The 18,395-nt window shown below is 38.2% G+C and overlaps 1 protein-coding gene across 5 annotated transcripts in view; it reads right to left on the reverse strand.

Annotated features, from left to right (window-relative positions):
* Positions 1-236: 236 nt before the first annotated feature.
* The window catches only part of PPP1R13B (protein phosphatase 1 regulatory subunit 13B), a 69,313-nt gene continuing 51,154 nt past the window's right edge, over positions 237-18,395 (reverse strand). For 2 of the 5 annotated variants that reach the window (XM_066188905.1, XM_066188902.1), the window contains exons 5-18: positions 17,468-17,569; positions 16,256-16,430; positions 15,683-15,879; positions 13,810-13,974; positions 12,827-13,007; positions 10,979-11,134; positions 8,067-8,236; positions 6,775-7,276; positions 5,486-6,252; positions 3,784-3,921; positions 3,574-3,707; positions 2,691-2,857; positions 1,715-1,914; positions 237-859 (exon numbers count right to left, since the gene is read on the reverse strand). In XM_066188905.1, coding sequence (XP_066045002.1) covers positions 818-859; positions 1,715-1,914; positions 2,691-2,857; positions 3,574-3,707; positions 3,784-3,921; positions 5,486-6,252; positions 6,775-7,276; positions 8,067-8,236; positions 10,979-11,134; positions 12,827-13,007; positions 13,810-13,974; positions 15,683-15,879; positions 16,256-16,430; positions 17,468-17,569 — 3,096 coding nt within the window. In that variant the 3' untranslated portion in view covers positions 237-817. The remainder of the gene's footprint in view (positions 860-1,714; positions 1,915-2,690; positions 2,858-3,573; positions 3,708-3,783; positions 3,922-5,485; positions 6,253-6,774; positions 7,277-8,066; positions 8,237-10,978; positions 11,135-12,826; positions 13,008-13,809; positions 13,975-15,682; positions 15,880-16,255; positions 16,431-17,467; positions 17,570-18,395) is intronic. The other 3 variants (XM_066188904.1, XM_066188907.1, XM_066188906.1) reach the window with 3 other exon arrangements.

Below are 18,395 nucleotides of genomic sequence, written 5' to 3' on the forward strand. Positions count from 1 at the left end.
GCTGCTGCAACTTCAGTACTAACTGTTGTGTCCAGGCTGGACGAGCTCGGGGGGTTAGTAGGGGAACCTTTACATTCGTAGAGGTAACACCGGTGCTGTAGGCTGAATAATAAGAAAATAAAACACCAAGTGAAATATTGTGTAGGGACTTTGAGAAGTGTATAAATACTGTTGGTTTTGTTAGTTCTCTAGCTTGATTCTAAATGCAAATAATGCAAGATGCTAGACTAGGTAAAGCTTTCGTTGGGGTTGTCCAGACTAGGATTTAAGTGTTTAGCATGTTGCCACCTAAAATCCTAGCCTTCACCAAGCTTTGGTAACTACTTAATACGCATGTAACAGGTGAAGATCTCATGTCCTAGAACCCAAAGAGTTGATGGATAATGAGAACTCAACATTCACTGGTATGGAACAGAAATACCCAAAATCCTGACACGGGACAGTTGCTGTGGGGGGTTGGAGCAAACCGGACAGCGCATCTGCACTCCGCAAATGACACCTGTGAACACGGGACACAAGGAAGCTCCTACCACGGAACTCTGACTGGAAACACTGCGGCAGACGAGAGTTGGCACAACACTGTCGGTAGCGGAGGCATCGCTCTCCTCCTCAGTGCTGGGTCACACAGAAACGATCCTCATTTACAAACTGCAGGTCTTGCAAACCGTGGATGCTGTCCATTTAACGAGAGAAAGCACCATTAAAACTAAGTATCATAGTTTTATATCTCTGTGTGAAATGATCAAAAATGATGGCTCCAGTGTATGTTCTAAGTTTCCAGTTACCAGCATGGTACTGCACTGTCGTACAACTGAATTCAAGCAAGGGTTCGCTGTCGAGGTTTTATTCGTGGATATAACTAAAAAAAAAGAGTAACAGTATTAGGCTTTGCATGGTTAATACCAACTTAAATAATTTATAACTAAGGGGTACTTATTAGGCAGAACTGGGTGATGAAGTGTTTTGGGGGGTGAGGTTTTTGTAAGCTTGGGGGGAGTTCTTAGGCAACTCCTAAAAACAAGAAGCAGAAGGCAAAGGGCTGATTCACTCCTGCCAATGGCAGCAACATGGCTGCTCTGAAAATGACGTGGTGCATTTAGCTCAAGATCCAGAACAGACAAAGGATGCTTTTACATAAGTACAAAAAATCCCTGTTGAGCACTCCAGAGACCTTATTTCCTGCTCTGCAAGGTTCTCTTATGCATTTTGTCCTCAGTAGCTCTCTACTTAGTCACCTTACATTCCTGGCCTCTCCTGACAGTGTTCCATCTGTCTGAGTAGCATAAACGATGTGCCCACATTTGTCATCTTCAAGGCTCTTTCCTCTTTTAAACTCACACACACCTATGTTCTTATCTTGTGCCAGGTATTAAAAACCTTCCCAAAGAACTTTCTGAACCAAGGCTTTAAGCTGCCTAATAGAGCCACCATGCTTTCCATAAGGGCTTTATATTTTGGCCAAGGGGGAGAGAAAGTCTCATTAAACTTTATTAGATATACTAACCTGCTCAATAATAACCAGCACCAATCTCCTAACAGTAGCCTATCCTATTTGTTTACAATGGCACAGAGGCCAGAGAGAATAAGGATAATCTGCCTTACACCACTTCATAGTGCTGCGGATGGTGTGCAGAGGGATTCTGACCAAAGATCCATCTTCTGTTCCTACTTCAGGTGCATGTAAAAAATAGAAGGGAGAGGGTGAAAGACTTACCCCGAGGAGGTTTTTAGGCACATAGCCTTCCTTGTCATTGAGGCGGGCCCACCACCACTCCGTTTCGTTGTCATCCTTGCGCCTCAGAATAGTGATGGCATCGCCCTCGTGGAATGACAGCTCGTCATTGTTCTGGGCTTCATAATCCCACAGAGCATACACCACCCCTTTATTCATCACTCCCAGCTTCTCCTGCACTCCTGTTAACAACATCAGATGGTAAAATAGCCTCTTTTTCCCTCTGAGCTTTTTACTATTGACACCGTAGCCCAAATATTAGTCTCCTGTTAATGACATTTCATGAACAGTTTTCAGCACTTCCATGATGAAATGCTGCCAGAAATTTAACTGCATAATTAAACAAAATCTTATGGAATAATTCAGAGAATGGGGTTTTTCTCTTGTATTATACATGCAGTGGAAACTGCTTCCTACAGCGGGCCTTGGACAGGGACACCTGAGGCTTTTGGAACTCACACAATGTCAGATCTGACACAGCTTTAATGAAGCTTAAATCCTCTGATGGGAATTAAAAATTTGCTCCATTGAAGTGCTTTTCTTGCAAAATGTATTTTAGTAACTAAGCACCTTCTGTAAGTTAATTATTCATAAAGTATATTTCTTTCTTTGTGTGATCTGGTAGAAATTTGTGCATCTGGAAGTCAGGAGTCTATCTGTCAAAATACTTGACAACTCACTATTAGGGTCAAAACCTCCCTGCAGAAGCATTTCCCTGAAATTAAGCCAAATTAAAACTTTAAAAATCTTAACATTTGAAGGAGCCTGTGAAGTAATTCAAAACTCAGAAGGACCAAGACTAACATCACAGTGAAAAGGTAATTCTGGTTTTAGCACTTTGAAAGCACAGGGACATGATGGGCCGTATCATCCAGTCTGGGGCCTAAGCAGATGTTCCACACAGATAAGAGGGACAAATCAGGATGAATCTTAGAAAAGAGTTGGTGTCACAGCTTACCATACAAAAACTGGGAACACTGAATATAACCTTCTTCCATCTCCTCACATTTGTCTGCAGCAGTTTCTATGTCACTTATAGTTGAAGCAAAAATAGCTGCCCCAGATTCAACCAGTAGTTTACAGAGATGAACACTATTGCAAGAAGCTGCACAATGCAAGGGTGTCCTGAAATAAAGCAAAAAAATGTACATGTGAAAAAAGAAGCTTCCATGAATCCTAATTTTCATCTTGCCATGTAGAGCCTGTCTGGTTTAAAAGGAAATCTTTATATATAGTATGTATATGCATTGTCTAAAACCTGTCAAGCAGCAAGGGTGGATTTTAGGATTTACCTGACTCCAGTAAAGCCAAGCATTATGAAACAGATGATAGCAAAACTAATAATTTTCATAGCTTACAAAACTGTTTGGTGTAAAAGGGTATTTTCCAATACAAGGAAACCTGAAAGGTAAAACAAAAGTGAGGGTTCACATTCCCGCCCCCCCCCCCCCCCCCCCAAAGACTTCAGGAATGCTACAGCTACCCATGAAGTGAGATTCTTCAAGAACATCAACATCTGTAGTGGAATCTATGATAAAGAAACTTAAGCAAATTAACTTTTGCCATTTGTTATTTATAGTGTAATTATTTCAGCATCTGAACAAGAAATGCAACTCTACCACTAATTATCACAAACTGTAATCTAATTTACAGTTTAAGTGTGCTTGCTCAGGAGCTGTAACCTTGCCTTTGAGTTCATCTCCACCTACAGCTTAGAGAGTACTCATTTGCTGGGGATAAAGAGGAAGGAAATTGTTCCCAAAACAGGTCTCAGCTAAATTTTCAATGTGCATCTAAATGGTGCTTCTCCCAGATAGTAGGTTAAAAATCTTGACACTTACCACCCGTCACTATCTGCTGCATTTACATTTACACCAAAATCGAGTAGGAACTTCACAATGTGGTGATGACCAGCACACACTGCATTATGCAAAGGTGTAATGCCTTCATCATTTGGTTTACTGGGATCGTCAACCTGTTGAAAACATGAAATAGTTCAGCACGTCCTTTTTCTGAATACTGCATGAGGTTGCCATTGTTTAAAAGCTTACCTCATATATGATTCGTTGTACCAGATCAAATTCACCCTCCAAAGAAGCATCTAGGAGGAGAGCCAAGGGATTGAACTTCACTCTCAAACCATGGCCTGTTCTTTCTGAATTGGGTTTCTTCAAGTTGGTTCGTTTTGTCTGAGTAGAGATGAAGGTTGGAAGGCATCATTTCAGGTTGTCCAAGTAGAAAAATTATTAATTTATGAATCTCATCTTTCTTAAATGATATTTAGAACTGTGCAATCATTTCTGTTTAAAAGTCTCTAAATAAAAGGCTTGATACACTACTACCTTTTTGCAGTTAAAAAATGAAAAAGCAAGCCAATATCATTTCACAGCTTCTAATTAAAGATAATGAGTACAAGGAATGGAGTACTTAAGTCAGTGTTTTAAGCATCATCATCTTAATTGTTTCTAATATAAGCTGTGCATATTACTGGTGGATTATCTGAGACACTGTGCAAACTTTTGCTTAGCCTGGAAAGCACCGCACAATTAAGCCAGAGTCTGTACTTAGAGGAATCAATGCCTTGAATTAGCAGGAGTCTCTGTTGAAGATCAGGCCTGGCAAGTTGGGAGGAGTTTTGTTGTAGGAATGAAAAGTACAGAACATGAAGATATTTTATGTGACATTCTAGCAGGTGTTATCAGAGGCAGCATTTTCAAGATCTGAAGCACACTGAAATGTGTTTTGAGAATATTCTGAATCTCTTACATGTGTCCTTGTCACTTTCTGGGGAAAAAAAAATCTATTATTAACTACAGCTTTTATAGAATGCTTTTAGTCTCTAGCTCTGTAGGATCTGTTTTCACATATGGTCCTAAATAGGATTATGGCTATTTCAGTTTGGAAAATAAACCCTTCACATTATGAATAATATTAGTTGCTAGCATATCCAATTCTCCCAGAAGGATTCTGGCCCTTAGGCTCATGGAAAATCATACAAAGCCCTGTGCACACTGCAGCTGAATTCTCACAGGAATGCAAGGTTCCTACCTGAATCTAAAAGTGCGGATGAACCTTGGTTTCAAAGAGTGATATCACAACAACAAAGAATAAAATCCAGGTTTTTCTGTATTTTTCAATTCTCCAAATGTGGTAGGATATTGGTAATGGCAAGTATTTAAGAGATTTTAGTGCAGCTGGAGGATGGACTTTGGAAGCAATTCAAAATATGTGACAAGCCCCTAGAAGAACATTTCTGCTATCACGAGCCAGCTGTGCTGCTGCTGGAGTTAGCCCTGGTCCATCTCCTCTGAGAGGGCAAAAGGAGTGCCGTTTCCCCAGAATAGCTATTTCAGCTTGCCTGCAAATTAAAAACCTTCCCACTGACACAGCTATTTGTATGAAACTAAGGGTAAGCTATCTCTGAAGGACAAGACAAATTAAAAAAAAAAAAAAATTAATGGAATCTCTAATTCCAGAATTAGTTCTACAAAAAGAACCTCCAAAAAGCTGAAAAACACATACACAATCTCCTGTTATCTGTTTGCCTATTTTCCTTATTAAGCAGCTAGAGTAGTAAACAAATGAATCCATCAGAATTCTCCCTGGAACTCCCCCTGGTTTTCTTTCCTTTTAATATCATGAGACTTCAAGTGCAAAGATACTGCTGAGCGCAAGCTTACCATATTCCAGTTATGCTTAAGCACAAAGCTAATTCTGTAGCTCACAAAATTGTTCTTTTGCTTTGTAACTTACTGGAGGAAGTGGAGGAGGAAGAGCGGGTGGCAAAGGAGCTTCATCTTCTACTGGAGAACTGACCTCTGGCGTGGGACTGGGTGACTGTTCAGTAGAAGGAACTATAGCAAGATTGTTGTTGTTGTCTTCAGTTGTCTCAGGTGTTTGATTTGTGGTTTCAGTGCTTATCAGCTCCTCAGTGGCGGGAGAAGGTAACTCATTATCATTGGCATCTGACGAAGGGGGTGGTTCATCGGGGACAGGAACTGTAGGTTGCACAGGGATTGGTTCTTCAATATTGCCATTGGTGCTGGCGTTCCCGTTATCAACATCAGCTAAGTTGCCGATGAAGTCCTGTGGATTGCTTGGCTGATAGAAAGGAGCACTTTCTATGCCTCCAGCCAGGGTGTTAAAGCGCTGATACAATAATTTTTGTATATTTGGTCCGCTCGGGCCCTCTGGCTCGGTGATGGAGCTGCGTTTCTTTAATGGCCTCGGAGCATTGGCCAGTTTTCTCCTCAGAGCCTCGAGGTCAGCATCGCTCTGATACCGAAGGGGCGAGTGCACAATAGGGGTGAGCTTAGTAGGACTGAGAGGACGGGGAATGTTTTCCACATTGCTGTTTTCACTGGGTGGTGGAGCATTTTCCAGCTCTTGATCTTTTTCGGTGACCTCAGTCTGAGGCTGAGATTGTGGTTGTGAGGGAGACTGGGCAGGCAAAGAGCCATGAAGGAATGGCAAGGGTGAGGGAGAGGTTGAACCAGACTGTAATACAGGCTTTCCATAAACTGAAGAAAAGAAAGATGGAAAACAGTGAAGAGCTGTTCTTAAATTACATAACAAAATATTTATAAATAAATTATTAATACTTGTTTGACACTAATAAAGAAAGAAAAAAAAATTGTTCTGGGGACAGTCAAAGCAGAAATAAATACCTGTTGGTGATGCTGATGCTTCTTATAATTACAAGCTACAAGTAGCATCTGGAATGTTTTTTTCTCTTTCATGAGAAAACAGTCAGAGGAGAAAAACTCTTATCTAGACACTTTTTTCAACTTATTTATCAAACTATTGGTAAAGTATCCACGCTATATCGTTCCAATTGCATCTTGTTTTAAAAGAAAAGGAAAATCAATGCATACTTATTGATAACCTCAAAACTATATTGAATGATTTTGCTGCTACGCTATGGAAAAATAACTTTCCTCACAGATTTAGACAAGTTTTCCAAACTGATATGGGAAATCAACTAAGCCAAACAAGTAGATCTTAATGTATTTCAAAGAAAAAACAAAGAAAAGATATTCTACCTGCTTTTACCGACTTATTTAAAGTATTGTACACAGCTTGTTGGTAATTCTTTGGTGGTGTTGCTTGCTGAAGATACACTGAGTAGATGGAACTGGAGTTCACTGTCTGTGGCCCTTTTCTAGGAGACTGAGGTCTGGATCCTTTATCAGCAAGAAAAGGTCTGATTGCCACAGTCAAAGGCAGTTCTGGCCTGCCCTCTCCTCCTGGGAACAAGGGGGGACCGGAGGGTTGATATGTGGGGCTGGGAGGGACAGAAATTCTCTGCTGGATCTGCTGTGAAGAGCTGGGCTGGTGCACGTTGCTGGGCGGTGGGAGCGGAACTGGCCTTTGCCGATTTCCTATACTGGTGCCAGGTCTGGGCAGGCTGCCATCTTTCCTTCTTTCTAGAGAGTTTGTAGAACCTGTTCCTAAGGGAACTGGGCTTGGATAGGTCCCATAGTTCTGAGGCAACTGCTTGCTTACACCAGGAACTGTAGGTGGCACCTTCCCCAGGTCAAGACCCTGTGTAAGAACAATAAATAATATATATCATTTAATTAAATAAAGTACTTCTGAGCAGGAACATGCCTCTTTCAACATACCATACAAGCAATCTTGTGGGACAGCAAAGGAGTCAACATAAACAATTTGTGTACCTTTACCACTAGGTATGATTCTACCTGAGTTTATCAGACAAAGGCCACTGTTTAAAGGCACCTTCAGCTGTAACACATTCGTATCAATTCAAAACTATTTGCATACACGCAAAGCCGGAATAACTTGTTCTAGGTTCCAGATCTCAGTGTCTAGTTGATAACACACTTGACAAGAAGTCCTTATTCTTAAGGGATTTTAGTCTTGAAGAATTCATAAAGTACTGACAGATACCACTAGTGGACTCGCTTAAGGATGGATTTAATGACTTATTTTTGGGGATTTTTATGAGAAAAAGTGTACATTGAAAAAGCAATAATCTATACAAAGGAAAAAGACTGAAAAAAGATATGAATTAGAAAAACATGAAGGAGGGGGAGAGGATTTGGAGAAGCCAAGAGGGAAAAGGGGAGCTTGGATTTGTAAAAGAACAGGAAGGAATACAAAGTACTGAACTTGAAACAAACCCCCACATTTTAATGTGATAAACCCAGAAATGAATGGGAGAAATACAAAGGTAATTTTCTTTATGACTTTCAAAATAAACAGCAGCAGGGAAACAGAATGTGTATCTAATTGAAGTGAGTTCAGCTATGAAAGTCAAAGGTTCATAATTTCAGCAAAGCAGATCTATAAATATATCACAGATGAAACCCACCAGCTTATCAGTACTTCCTAATACTGAAGTTGGCAAAGGCTGGCTGGATATTGTTCCTTGTTTTAAAGCAGTATCCATGCTTGATTCTTTCCAGTCAGTGTTGGAGATCTGGGGGGGTTTTACCACAGGAGCTGAGCTCTGTTTAAGTATCGGCCAATTTCCATCATTAGCTTGAAAACAGACAAAAATACTAGATTTAAGATAATCCATACTAGCTTTGCAAACAAGCAAAACAACACATGAAATAAAACAATTTAGATTACAGTGGGATTAGTTTTATTCTAGAAGTGAGATAAATCATTATTAATATTTGATTCAGAAATCAATACTGAAAGCCAAATCACTGCATAGAATGTGCTGTTCACTACCCTTTAACACTGAAACTGGACTGAAAATTTCTATAGAAAAAATGTGATTAAAATTTTGGCTTGAGTGTTGCATATTCTGCTATTAGAAGGCAAACAAATTCAGAGTAGCAATCCATACAGAAACACTTCATCAACACAATTCTTTGGGTACTATCCAGAGACACTGTCAAATTACACTAAATGTTAAGTCTATGTAAGCCCCAAGTGGACTTACTCCAAATTTAAACTATGGTTACCAGATTCATTCACCCATAACAGGATGTAAAAACTCCTTTCAACAGCAGGGTGGAACAAAAGCACACATTCCTTTGCTGGAAGTGGTGGTTAACTCACCTTTTGTTTTTCCTCAACATACTCACCCGATTAGAATTGCCCCAGAGATACAATATTAAATAAATTTATGAAGTCAGCTGACAACTTTAACTCAGTGTCAAGACACAAGTCATGGGCTTTTATTTTCACCATATGCAAAAAATCATGCATAGCTGCACATAAGCTGAGGCAACAAATCCTTAACGAAATCCTAGATACGTTGATGTTACTTTATTAACTGTGTGAGACTATTTTGTTTCAGCTCTCTAAGTAAGCAAAAGAGTTTAAGTAGCCTAAGAATTAGATATGGTTTATAGTAACTAAATAGATCCCATGTTAGATCCTAAGGATTTGATTTGTCTTTACAAGATTAAACTTCGGGCATATCTTTCACTAAGGAGACTGGAGATCATTCCTCCATCCCTATGGCTTGTAATTGTTGTAGCGGAGCACTTAAATCAGTAAAGGTGACATGTAACATGTAATTGACTTTACTACAGGATAGCACCTAAAATGGAGGGGGATTGGGCATGTGCGGAGATTCAATGAGATTTCTGGATCTCACACTAATACAATATCAAATGAAAATCAGGTATTTAGAGGCCAAGTTTCGTATTTCAGTTCTAAGCCCCTAGGAAACAGAATCAGCAGGGCTATTTCTAGAATTCTCTGTCTAGTATAGTAGATAGTCTCAAAATAAGCTGCATAGGAACATTCTAATGAGAGTGAATTTTCCATCACCACTCTATTTGCTATCCACGAGCCTTACCATCTTTGTTGAGTATCTCTCAAAACAGGATTAACACTTGCATATTTTTACACTGCATATACAGTATAGTCCAGAAATCACTTTTCACACTTGCAAACTGCCAGGAAGTAAAGCAATGAAGCCCAGTTTTAATATTGGCATTGTCCAAGAGCTGAAAATGTTATGGGTTTTGTTTGTTATTGCTTCTAATCATCGGGTTATCAAGAGATTACAGAGACCAAAGAGGTGTCTAAACACTTAGTCTCTACATAATGGCAATCTTCCCAACTATGCACTGAATTAATGCTTACTGTAGAAAATACACAAGACATTCTGTACCTCCAGTAAAGTTACAGTTCAGTAAAACCTTTGTTTGTAAGATCAGTGAAAGGTGTTATAATTGATTCGTGCTAAACATGAAAGCATCTGGATCTGTAAGTTTAGTTATGAGGAAGGCACTTACAGAAACAGCAAAAGACATGACAAATTTAAACATCTTACCTGCAAATTCAACACTTTTCTATTAGAAAGACAGATACACAAAACTTATCATAATCAGCATGTTTATCCCCAAATTCTGAGGTAACAGACTGGAAGTAAATTCAGACTCTCTCTCCTCTCTCTGACCTATACCGTGAGGGGGGAGTCAGTGGCCCAAGCTGTCCAGAGAAGTTGTGGATGCCCCATCCCTGAAGGTGGTGTTCAAGGCCAGGCTGGATGAGGCTTTGAGCAACCTGGTCTACAATCTGATGCCAACACCCTCCTGACAAGGCCACCCCAGCTCCTGCTCTCAGCCACCCCCACAGCCAACTGGCTCCATCTTCCCCTCCAAATGCACCCTCTTGCCTGTGCCTGTAAATGTAACACCCTGTGAATCTCAGCTCTCACCAGGCTATTGTGCATTTACACAAATAGGACAGTGACACACAGACACAAAAAGTTTTGTGCATTTTCTCTGGCTTCGCCTAAAGTTTCTGTAGGTCTGGATCCAGGATATTTACTATAGCAACTGAAGCATGCTCCAAGTTCAATGGAAGGCAGCAAGACTCTGGGTATTGACTTGGACAGAGTGAGCTTTTATCCCAACTCTGGGGTCAGTGCAACACAGAAACTTGAAGTTTCCCACAAAGTAACTCAGCATAAGCCTGTATTTTATACATCTCTCCAATCTAAAATATACTAAAACATGCTTTAGTGATTGCCAGAAATTTCTAACATTTAGAAAATTTTGAGGTTTTTCAGAGATGAAAACTTATCCCTGGTATACTACTCCAGTACTCCTGGGATGAATTTGCTGCAAATCTGTTTCCTTCAAAGATGAAAAGCAACTTCTCAACCAATTTACATTTCAACAGCATCCTCTACACACCAGACCACAACACAAGTTCTAAAGATGCTGTTTAATATGCATCTGTGTGCAAGAGCTCAGATGACCATATTAAAAACTGAGTTCTTAGCTATCTAGAGATCTTCTACGGACTCACAGTGCTGGGTGTCAAACAGAGTAGGTGCCAGGCGGATGACATTGTGAACAGCAGACTGAAGAGAAGTGGGAGGTGACAGAATAGGATCCACTATTATGTCTAAATCAGAAACCTTCCAGGTGTCTGGAGATTTTTTCACACACCCACAGTCTGTCTCTACCGGACGCACCAAGGCAGATCCAGTTACACAGAAAAAGAAAGAAAAAAAGTGGTGGAAAAATTATAACAATGACAATGGAGAACATTAGAACAGGAACACTTGGATAATGAGAAATAAAAGCATGACAGTTGAAATACATTCTCAATTTCTTTTCTTCCTGGGAGTAAATATGCTTCTCCTTACATAAATCTATTTTACAGAACTTCATTCAAGTACCTTCAAAATAATAAATACAAAGTCAGTCCTAAGGCAGAATAATTACTTTTACACTATTAAAAGTCCTGAGGTAGGTCTAGAAGTGGGTATATAAATATTTTGGGAGGTTGATACTACAAAATTGTGGTTTTTCGTTGGTAAACTTAAAAGTTCGGAACTGTCCTTTTGCATATGTCGAAGAAGGATCCACGAATCTGAAAACAAAATCTGTTGCAAATCTGTACCTTCACTCCACAATTAAGTCAGTCCATATTCGTGAGACTTTTCCATAAAACTGCAGTGATGAAATCTGTACAGATTTTGAATACTTCTAGCTGATAAAGGTACTGTTAAATCACTAATATCAATGGGAAAGACTGAAGTCTTTTTTTTTAAGTTCTGTTTGGCCAGTTTTACTTCCTGACCTTGGGGTTTTTGGGGGCAGGCGGGGCATTCTTTCTTACAGAGAGGTTCAGATTCTCTCCATCTCTTCTTCCCCATCTGGAAAGCATGATGCAAATTTTGCTGGAATATTCAGTTTTAAGTACTTGAATGTATGTGAGTATTGCAGCAGTTTTGATCTCCTAGTCATTCCTCATCCTCATTTTTATCTCTCCTACGAGACCAGGTAAAATAAATCCTGTGGTTAGACCAATAGGATTGTGCATTTTTATTTATATTTATGTATATTTTCCTAGCTTACAATTTCTTAAGAATTCTGATTTTTCTAAGGTATGAGCAGACAGGTGAGATTTGCTAGAATTAAGAACTTAAGGCACAAATATGAGCTGCTTCCTTCAGTCTCCAACACAAATTAAATAATAATTCTATTTTATACTGTATTTGGAATTACAAATGATGGGAAACCTGGGAGCCAATTTTGGACACAAAGTTCTGGGGAGTTCTAGAGGGGCAGTTTCTTCACTAAATAGGACAGAAACATGTAAACAGCATCAATGTTATAGTTATTCTATTTCAGAAATACTTCAAGGACCACAAATTCCCACATTTCAGATGGAGCAAAAACCTCTCAGTTTTGTTCCATTTTCCTATTTAGTCTCCTTCTGAGAAGTATAATTACTATTATTTACTCACTAGCTTTGTTTTACTTGACAAAAAGCAACACAGTGTAAATAGTTATTTGTAATACAGTTTTCCACAAAGTTGATTTCATTATTATATTCAAACACACAAGCTAATTGAAAAAGCTATTAAAGACACAACATAGAATCTGTGAAGAAAACATGCTCCTTTTAGGGGTGTACCAGAAATTTTTGAAAAAAAAAAAATTTCCTAAGAAAAATTCAAGGAAAGAAGCAAAAATGCCACAGATCAAATGACTAATGTCCAATTCACAAAACAGTATTAACACATCTGAAACTACATCCTCCCCTACACCAATTATGCAAACACTGGGTCTCCTAAGATCACTCCTTTTCTTTATTGCCCCTTTTCAAACCATATGTATTAACAAACAACACACAAGTACTTACCAGATTTTGATCTTCCATGTGTTGGGTTAGGAGCAATGGTGAGAGACTGTGGCTTAACTGGATCTACTGGTACAGCATAAGTGCCAGCACTTGGAACTTGGATGTAAGGTCCTACTGCTGCCACCCTTCCTGAGGCACTCAGAGATGACTGGGGTGATGAAGTTCCATTAATACGATTCAACTGGAAACGATCAGACAAATTGAAACGTGAATGTCCATTTCATCTAGACCTTTCCCCATGAACAGGTTGGTCTAAACTTAATTATCTAGAAACATGCACTGTAGCTAGGACACCTTAATTATTAAGTTATCATACTCTATGCTTCTACAAAAAGAGAAAAAAGGTCGTAGAAAGCACACATTTTATTCCTTAATATCAACACCTCAAAAATAAAATTTCTTAGTCACAGCACATACATCTCTTGTAGATACCTTTATCTCTCTAACATCTCTTTCACTGTGCCTTTCTCAAGCAAATGGTCTAAAACAAGTTCTTAAATAATCAAATATGTTTGTGTTGGGTTTTTTCAAAGCAATACCTCCAGCTAGTAATACATATGGAAATCCAGAATTCATCTCTTAAAATCTTTTTGAAGTTCCAGACATCTATTAAGCTTAACTTTATCAAACTGTTGATATTTTTATCCATTTTCCATACTGGAAGATAAATATTTTATAAAACCCAAATTTTGAATGCATTCATGCTTTTAAACGTGTAGCACAGAGTCATACTTTCCTTCCTAAAAATAGAAACTTTTCTGACTTTTAGTATAGCATTGTCTGTGCCATAAAGAAAGATAAAAGGAAACATATTCTGTCTTACAGTTTCTGGATATCTATGAGAAACCTGAAGATAGTTTTAAGAGATCTGCTACTTTTATCATAGGTAATTGTATTACTTGAGTGGGGAAAAGTGAGAGTCTATGTAGTTTTTACAGGCCCTTGATAAACTGAAGTGTGGCCCTTTTAACAGTTTATCTTACAGGAATGTTTTCTTTTTGACGTGCCTCAACTTTTTTCTTGTACAGTCGTTCGCGCAGCTCGTTGATTCGCTTGTCCATCATGGCCACCTCCATATTGCGTTTGTTTAGGAGTTCTTTCTGCTGCTGGAGCTTGGAGTTCTGCTCCTGGTTAAGCCTGTTACGGATCTTCAAAAACAAAAACAAACCAACAAAAAACCAAACAAAAAAACCAAACACAAAATCACTTGTTAGGACAGTTCTCATTCCATCTCTTGGCAAGTTGGTTTTTAATGCAGTGTTAAAAAAAAATCCAAAGAAATTTGGATCAACAATTTGTTCTGTCTCTAATTTATGCTTCCACACATCCTGTCAAGAAAAAAGTGAAAAAATATCCTAAAAGAACTAGTGGATGCTTATTAAATACATACAGACTACATCCCATTTATAGAAAAAACGGACTGAGGAATTAGGTAGAAAGACATTTCAGAAAATTCTACTATGAAGAACTAAATCACAGAAAATGTTTGTTTCAAGTTATGCTTACCCAAGACAGGTTGTCTATCATGAAAACTAAGTGATACAAAACTTGTAACAGAAATAATACTATTGATTCTGTTTCCAGTTCCACATGAGACTTCGTGATGTCTGGAAGGGGAGTTAACTGCTAGTGCAGGGACTGGGCACAGATTTTCCCCTCTGCATAGGGATTAAACTGAAACCTTCACAGCAGTTTTCCAGTAGATTATGAGTTTATGGTTTAAATCAACCATGACACTCTTTATAATTATTTCTCTTGCTTTGCCACTGCCACTTTTTCACACCTTCAATAACTCAGATATTGTCTCAGTGTTCTGATTTTCATGGTAATGTGACAAGCAAAAAACACCTGAGGCAAATTTAAGTCTTGACAAACACATATGGGATCCTTGTGAAGCACAAGAGAGAAATCTTCATCTATTGAGCATCTTTGCACTTAGAAATACTCAAAGGCAGATATGCCTTGTATAAATGGGGAAGGGGGAAAAGAGAAAAAAAGGACACTTATTCCTAATGCATGAAAACAGGATTGATAAATTTCTATGCTGTATTTGCTCATCTAAATAAACTAGACCAATTTTGAGATTTAAATTAATTTTAAAATATTAGACATATTAGAGCTGTTACCTTGATCACAATAAAGCACATGAGTAAATAAAACAAAGCCTCAAAATTCTGATACATTAGCACACACTTTGACAAAATTTCAGTGTAAATCGGATACTTAAGTACTCATGTGAGAACTACACTCTAAATATAACAATCTTCTTGCAGGAGATACACAATATTGATGCAGGGAATACTGTGTGAATGTACTGCAACGATGTTGCACCATCTAGTGCAGGGAATATAGTGCAGCTTGCAATTTTGATTACTCTATTAAAATGTGTTCTTTAATTCCTATGTATTTTGTTTACTCATGCCAGACAACATAGCTATATTTTTACAATGTACTTTTAAAATTACAGTCATGTCTCCAAGTTAAGATGACATCTAAGTGAGCTTGCTATACCCAGATCAGTGCAAGATATAAAAGTACCAAAATAAGTTTCACAACAACTTTTTGAGAGAGATTAAAACAAATAATAAATTATGTGGACTTCCAGTATTAGGGGCTGAGAAATGCCCTTCGAAACACTTGCACACTTTGTACCATTACGTGTACAACAAAACAAAAGTTTTTAAAGCTAATGAAGTTCTCTCTGAAAAAAGGTTGTATACCAACTACAACCCCACACATGAACATTCCAACACACTACTTTTATGAGGTGTAACAGAACCAAATTGCTACTCGCAAAAGTAATAAAACTTTTAAAATCTACAGTTGTAATTCAAATTGCATATTTTTGTTACTTACCTGTAGTTCTTGATACAACTTTTTTAATTCTACTGCTGCAGGCCCTGTCATTTGTCCATTGTAAGACTGAAACCCATTCAGTTTCCCTTTCCTTAAATCCTCCAGTTGCTGAGTGAGTTGATCCACTTTTAACACTGCAGCCTGCAGCTCCTGCTGCTTTTCCTGGAACATGGCACTTATATGCTCAATTTCAGTTGCTAAAATTAACAAGATAAAAATAACAAAACACAATTAAACAAAGCAGAAGCTGTTAATTTTTTAATTCTACAAGTACTAATAAAGACGTCACACTAGCTTCAAATCTAAAATACATATAAAATATTTGTATTGCAAATTTTCTAGCAGTCATAATATTTCCTAATAGTTAGAGAACAGACTTATTCTGACTTTATGTTTGACTATGTAAAACTAACAAAAGATTCTGTTACAAATTTCATGGAAACAAAGAACCCCCATAAAACAAAAAACATTGTACTTGAAAACCTGCTCCAATGCTATACTGACTTACAACATAGCATTATTTGCTAGTCATGCAGTGCACAGTAAATTAAATACATTAAGAATTCCACATACACAAATTGCCATTCATCATTTTGCTGTAGTCCACTTGTCCTCTCATGGCACGGATTTTTTTCAGCTTTGTCTCTTGGGTTTCAACACGTTCTTTAAGTTTTTGAAGCTTTTCACTCTCAGAAACAGACTGCTGCTGGCGACGTTCTTGCTGCTTCAGGTAACGCAAACGTTGTTCCTGACAAAAGGAGGTTTTAAACAAGAGATCTGTCACCCATTTATTTAAAAAAACCACAACACACCAACTTTGAAAGCCCTATCATTTTGACTAGGTTTTCTACTTCCACAAATCAGAAAACGCTGTATTTTATTGAAATATGTAGCAGTCCTAGAAAAAACTCTTCAACATCAATTAACAAATCTGTTATAGAGCACATATTCAAGATTAATTTTTTTAGACAAAAAATACCATATTTACAGAGATATGTGAATATAGCCCTAGTCTGAACACTCATTTAAATACATCTGTGATACCTCCTCTGGCATTTGTTTTCTGCCACTATTAACAGTTTTCTTGCTGTGGGCAAAATAAATTTCCAGTGCCATTACCCAGCTTCCCAAAGATGACAAAGTATGTCCAACAGACCATTTTAAACAAGATGACCTGCTGTAAGAAAATGTTTGAGTTCTAAATAATAGTTATTCTGCTGGGCACACTAGGAAAAAGATATTTTTTAGTATTCTTTCCATCAAGAAAGAACAACAGAATCAGTAGGATGACTCCTAGGTACTCCAAGCATCAAAGGCATGCTGTATACTTTAAACAACATCAACAACAACGTCAAAACCTTTAAGCCCCCTCCCCACTCTGCAAACATACTTAGGTTCTTCTGTCTCTGAGACTTAGAAATGCAATATGTAGATTTTTAAGGATTTGGCATGTTCTCATCTCACACCACTATTACTGTATTGGAGTGAATAAGCCACTAAAGATGAGCATGGGAGTCGAGCCTGTTCTGCCACAGATCATGAAGGGGGCCACAAAAGAGAGATAAACTCTAGCAAAATTTTTATAAAGACACATGACATAGGTTGTACTAACAGTATTTATGCCAAAAGACTGTGCACTGCCTAAGCAAAGACTATTCTGGTAAAACAATGGATTTCTCAAGCTATTTCTTGAGATTAACTGAAATGACTTAGACTGTTTTTCTCTATCCATGAAACTTATGCTTGCATATATTGAAAAAAAATTGGTCTGTATATAATTATTACCTTAGCAACCAACATTTGCTGTTGATTTTCAATCTGTTGCTGTTGTCGGGCAGCCATATCTTGCAGTTCAGAAAGAGTGAGCTCAACACGTGGGTTTCCAACCTGCAGAACAGAAAATGTTCCATGAATGCATCCATGTGAATCAGAGCATTCTGACCAGACAACCTAAACCCCCACTCCTCAGAGGAAAGTTACAGGCTCCTCTCAAATCCTCAGAGAAAGACAAACAATGGGCACCTGGGAAAGACTGACGAACATCAGAGCAGAAAGGAGGGACACAGACTATAGCGGCAGAAAAAGCAAAAAGTGGATGAAGATGAGAACACTAAGAGACAAAACAGGAGGAGAAAAAAGAGACCTTATCCTACATTTAACTCCTCTCAGTTCAGATGTCTGGTAGCACTGGCCACACAGTTCTGGTAAGGCACACACGATAACACAGATGCAAGCAGGTATTTTAGGCAGTAGGGGAATCTGAAGCTGCTTTCCTTTCCTAATATTTTCAGCATAACTACCTTGGCAGCTTAAACTGCTGGTTCACGTTATTTACCTAGAACAGGATAAGACCACATGAGAACCCTTAGATAAAGGGTCACTAAGCTCACATTGAAAGACAGTGAAAATTCTGATATATTGAGGCCATTTAGACTAAGGATCTGTGAAAAACAGTCTGTACAAGTGAAGAAAAGTAAAGCTGATCACCTTCAGATAAATAAGTGACTATTACTTCGAATGAAATGCAAAGTATTAGCAAGGCTTTCTCCCTCCTTTTGCATTTCAAAACTAACAAGCTACAAAATTAGGATAGAGATACAAATGATGGAAATTCTTTAAAATTCATACTGTGTGTGACCAAATCTCATGTGTTTTAAAAAATTAACACATTGTTTCAGTATATCCATAATTCTATCAACAAATACGATTTACA

Source organism: Chamaea fasciata, unplaced genomic scaffold, assembly GCF_029207755.1.
Source record: "Chamaea fasciata isolate MVZ Bird 193981 ecotype frontalis unplaced genomic scaffold, bChaFas1.0.hap1 SCAF_7, whole genome shotgun sequence".
In the NCBI taxonomy this organism is placed as follows: domain Eukaryota; kingdom Metazoa; phylum Chordata; class Aves; order Passeriformes; family Sylviidae; genus Chamaea; species Chamaea fasciata.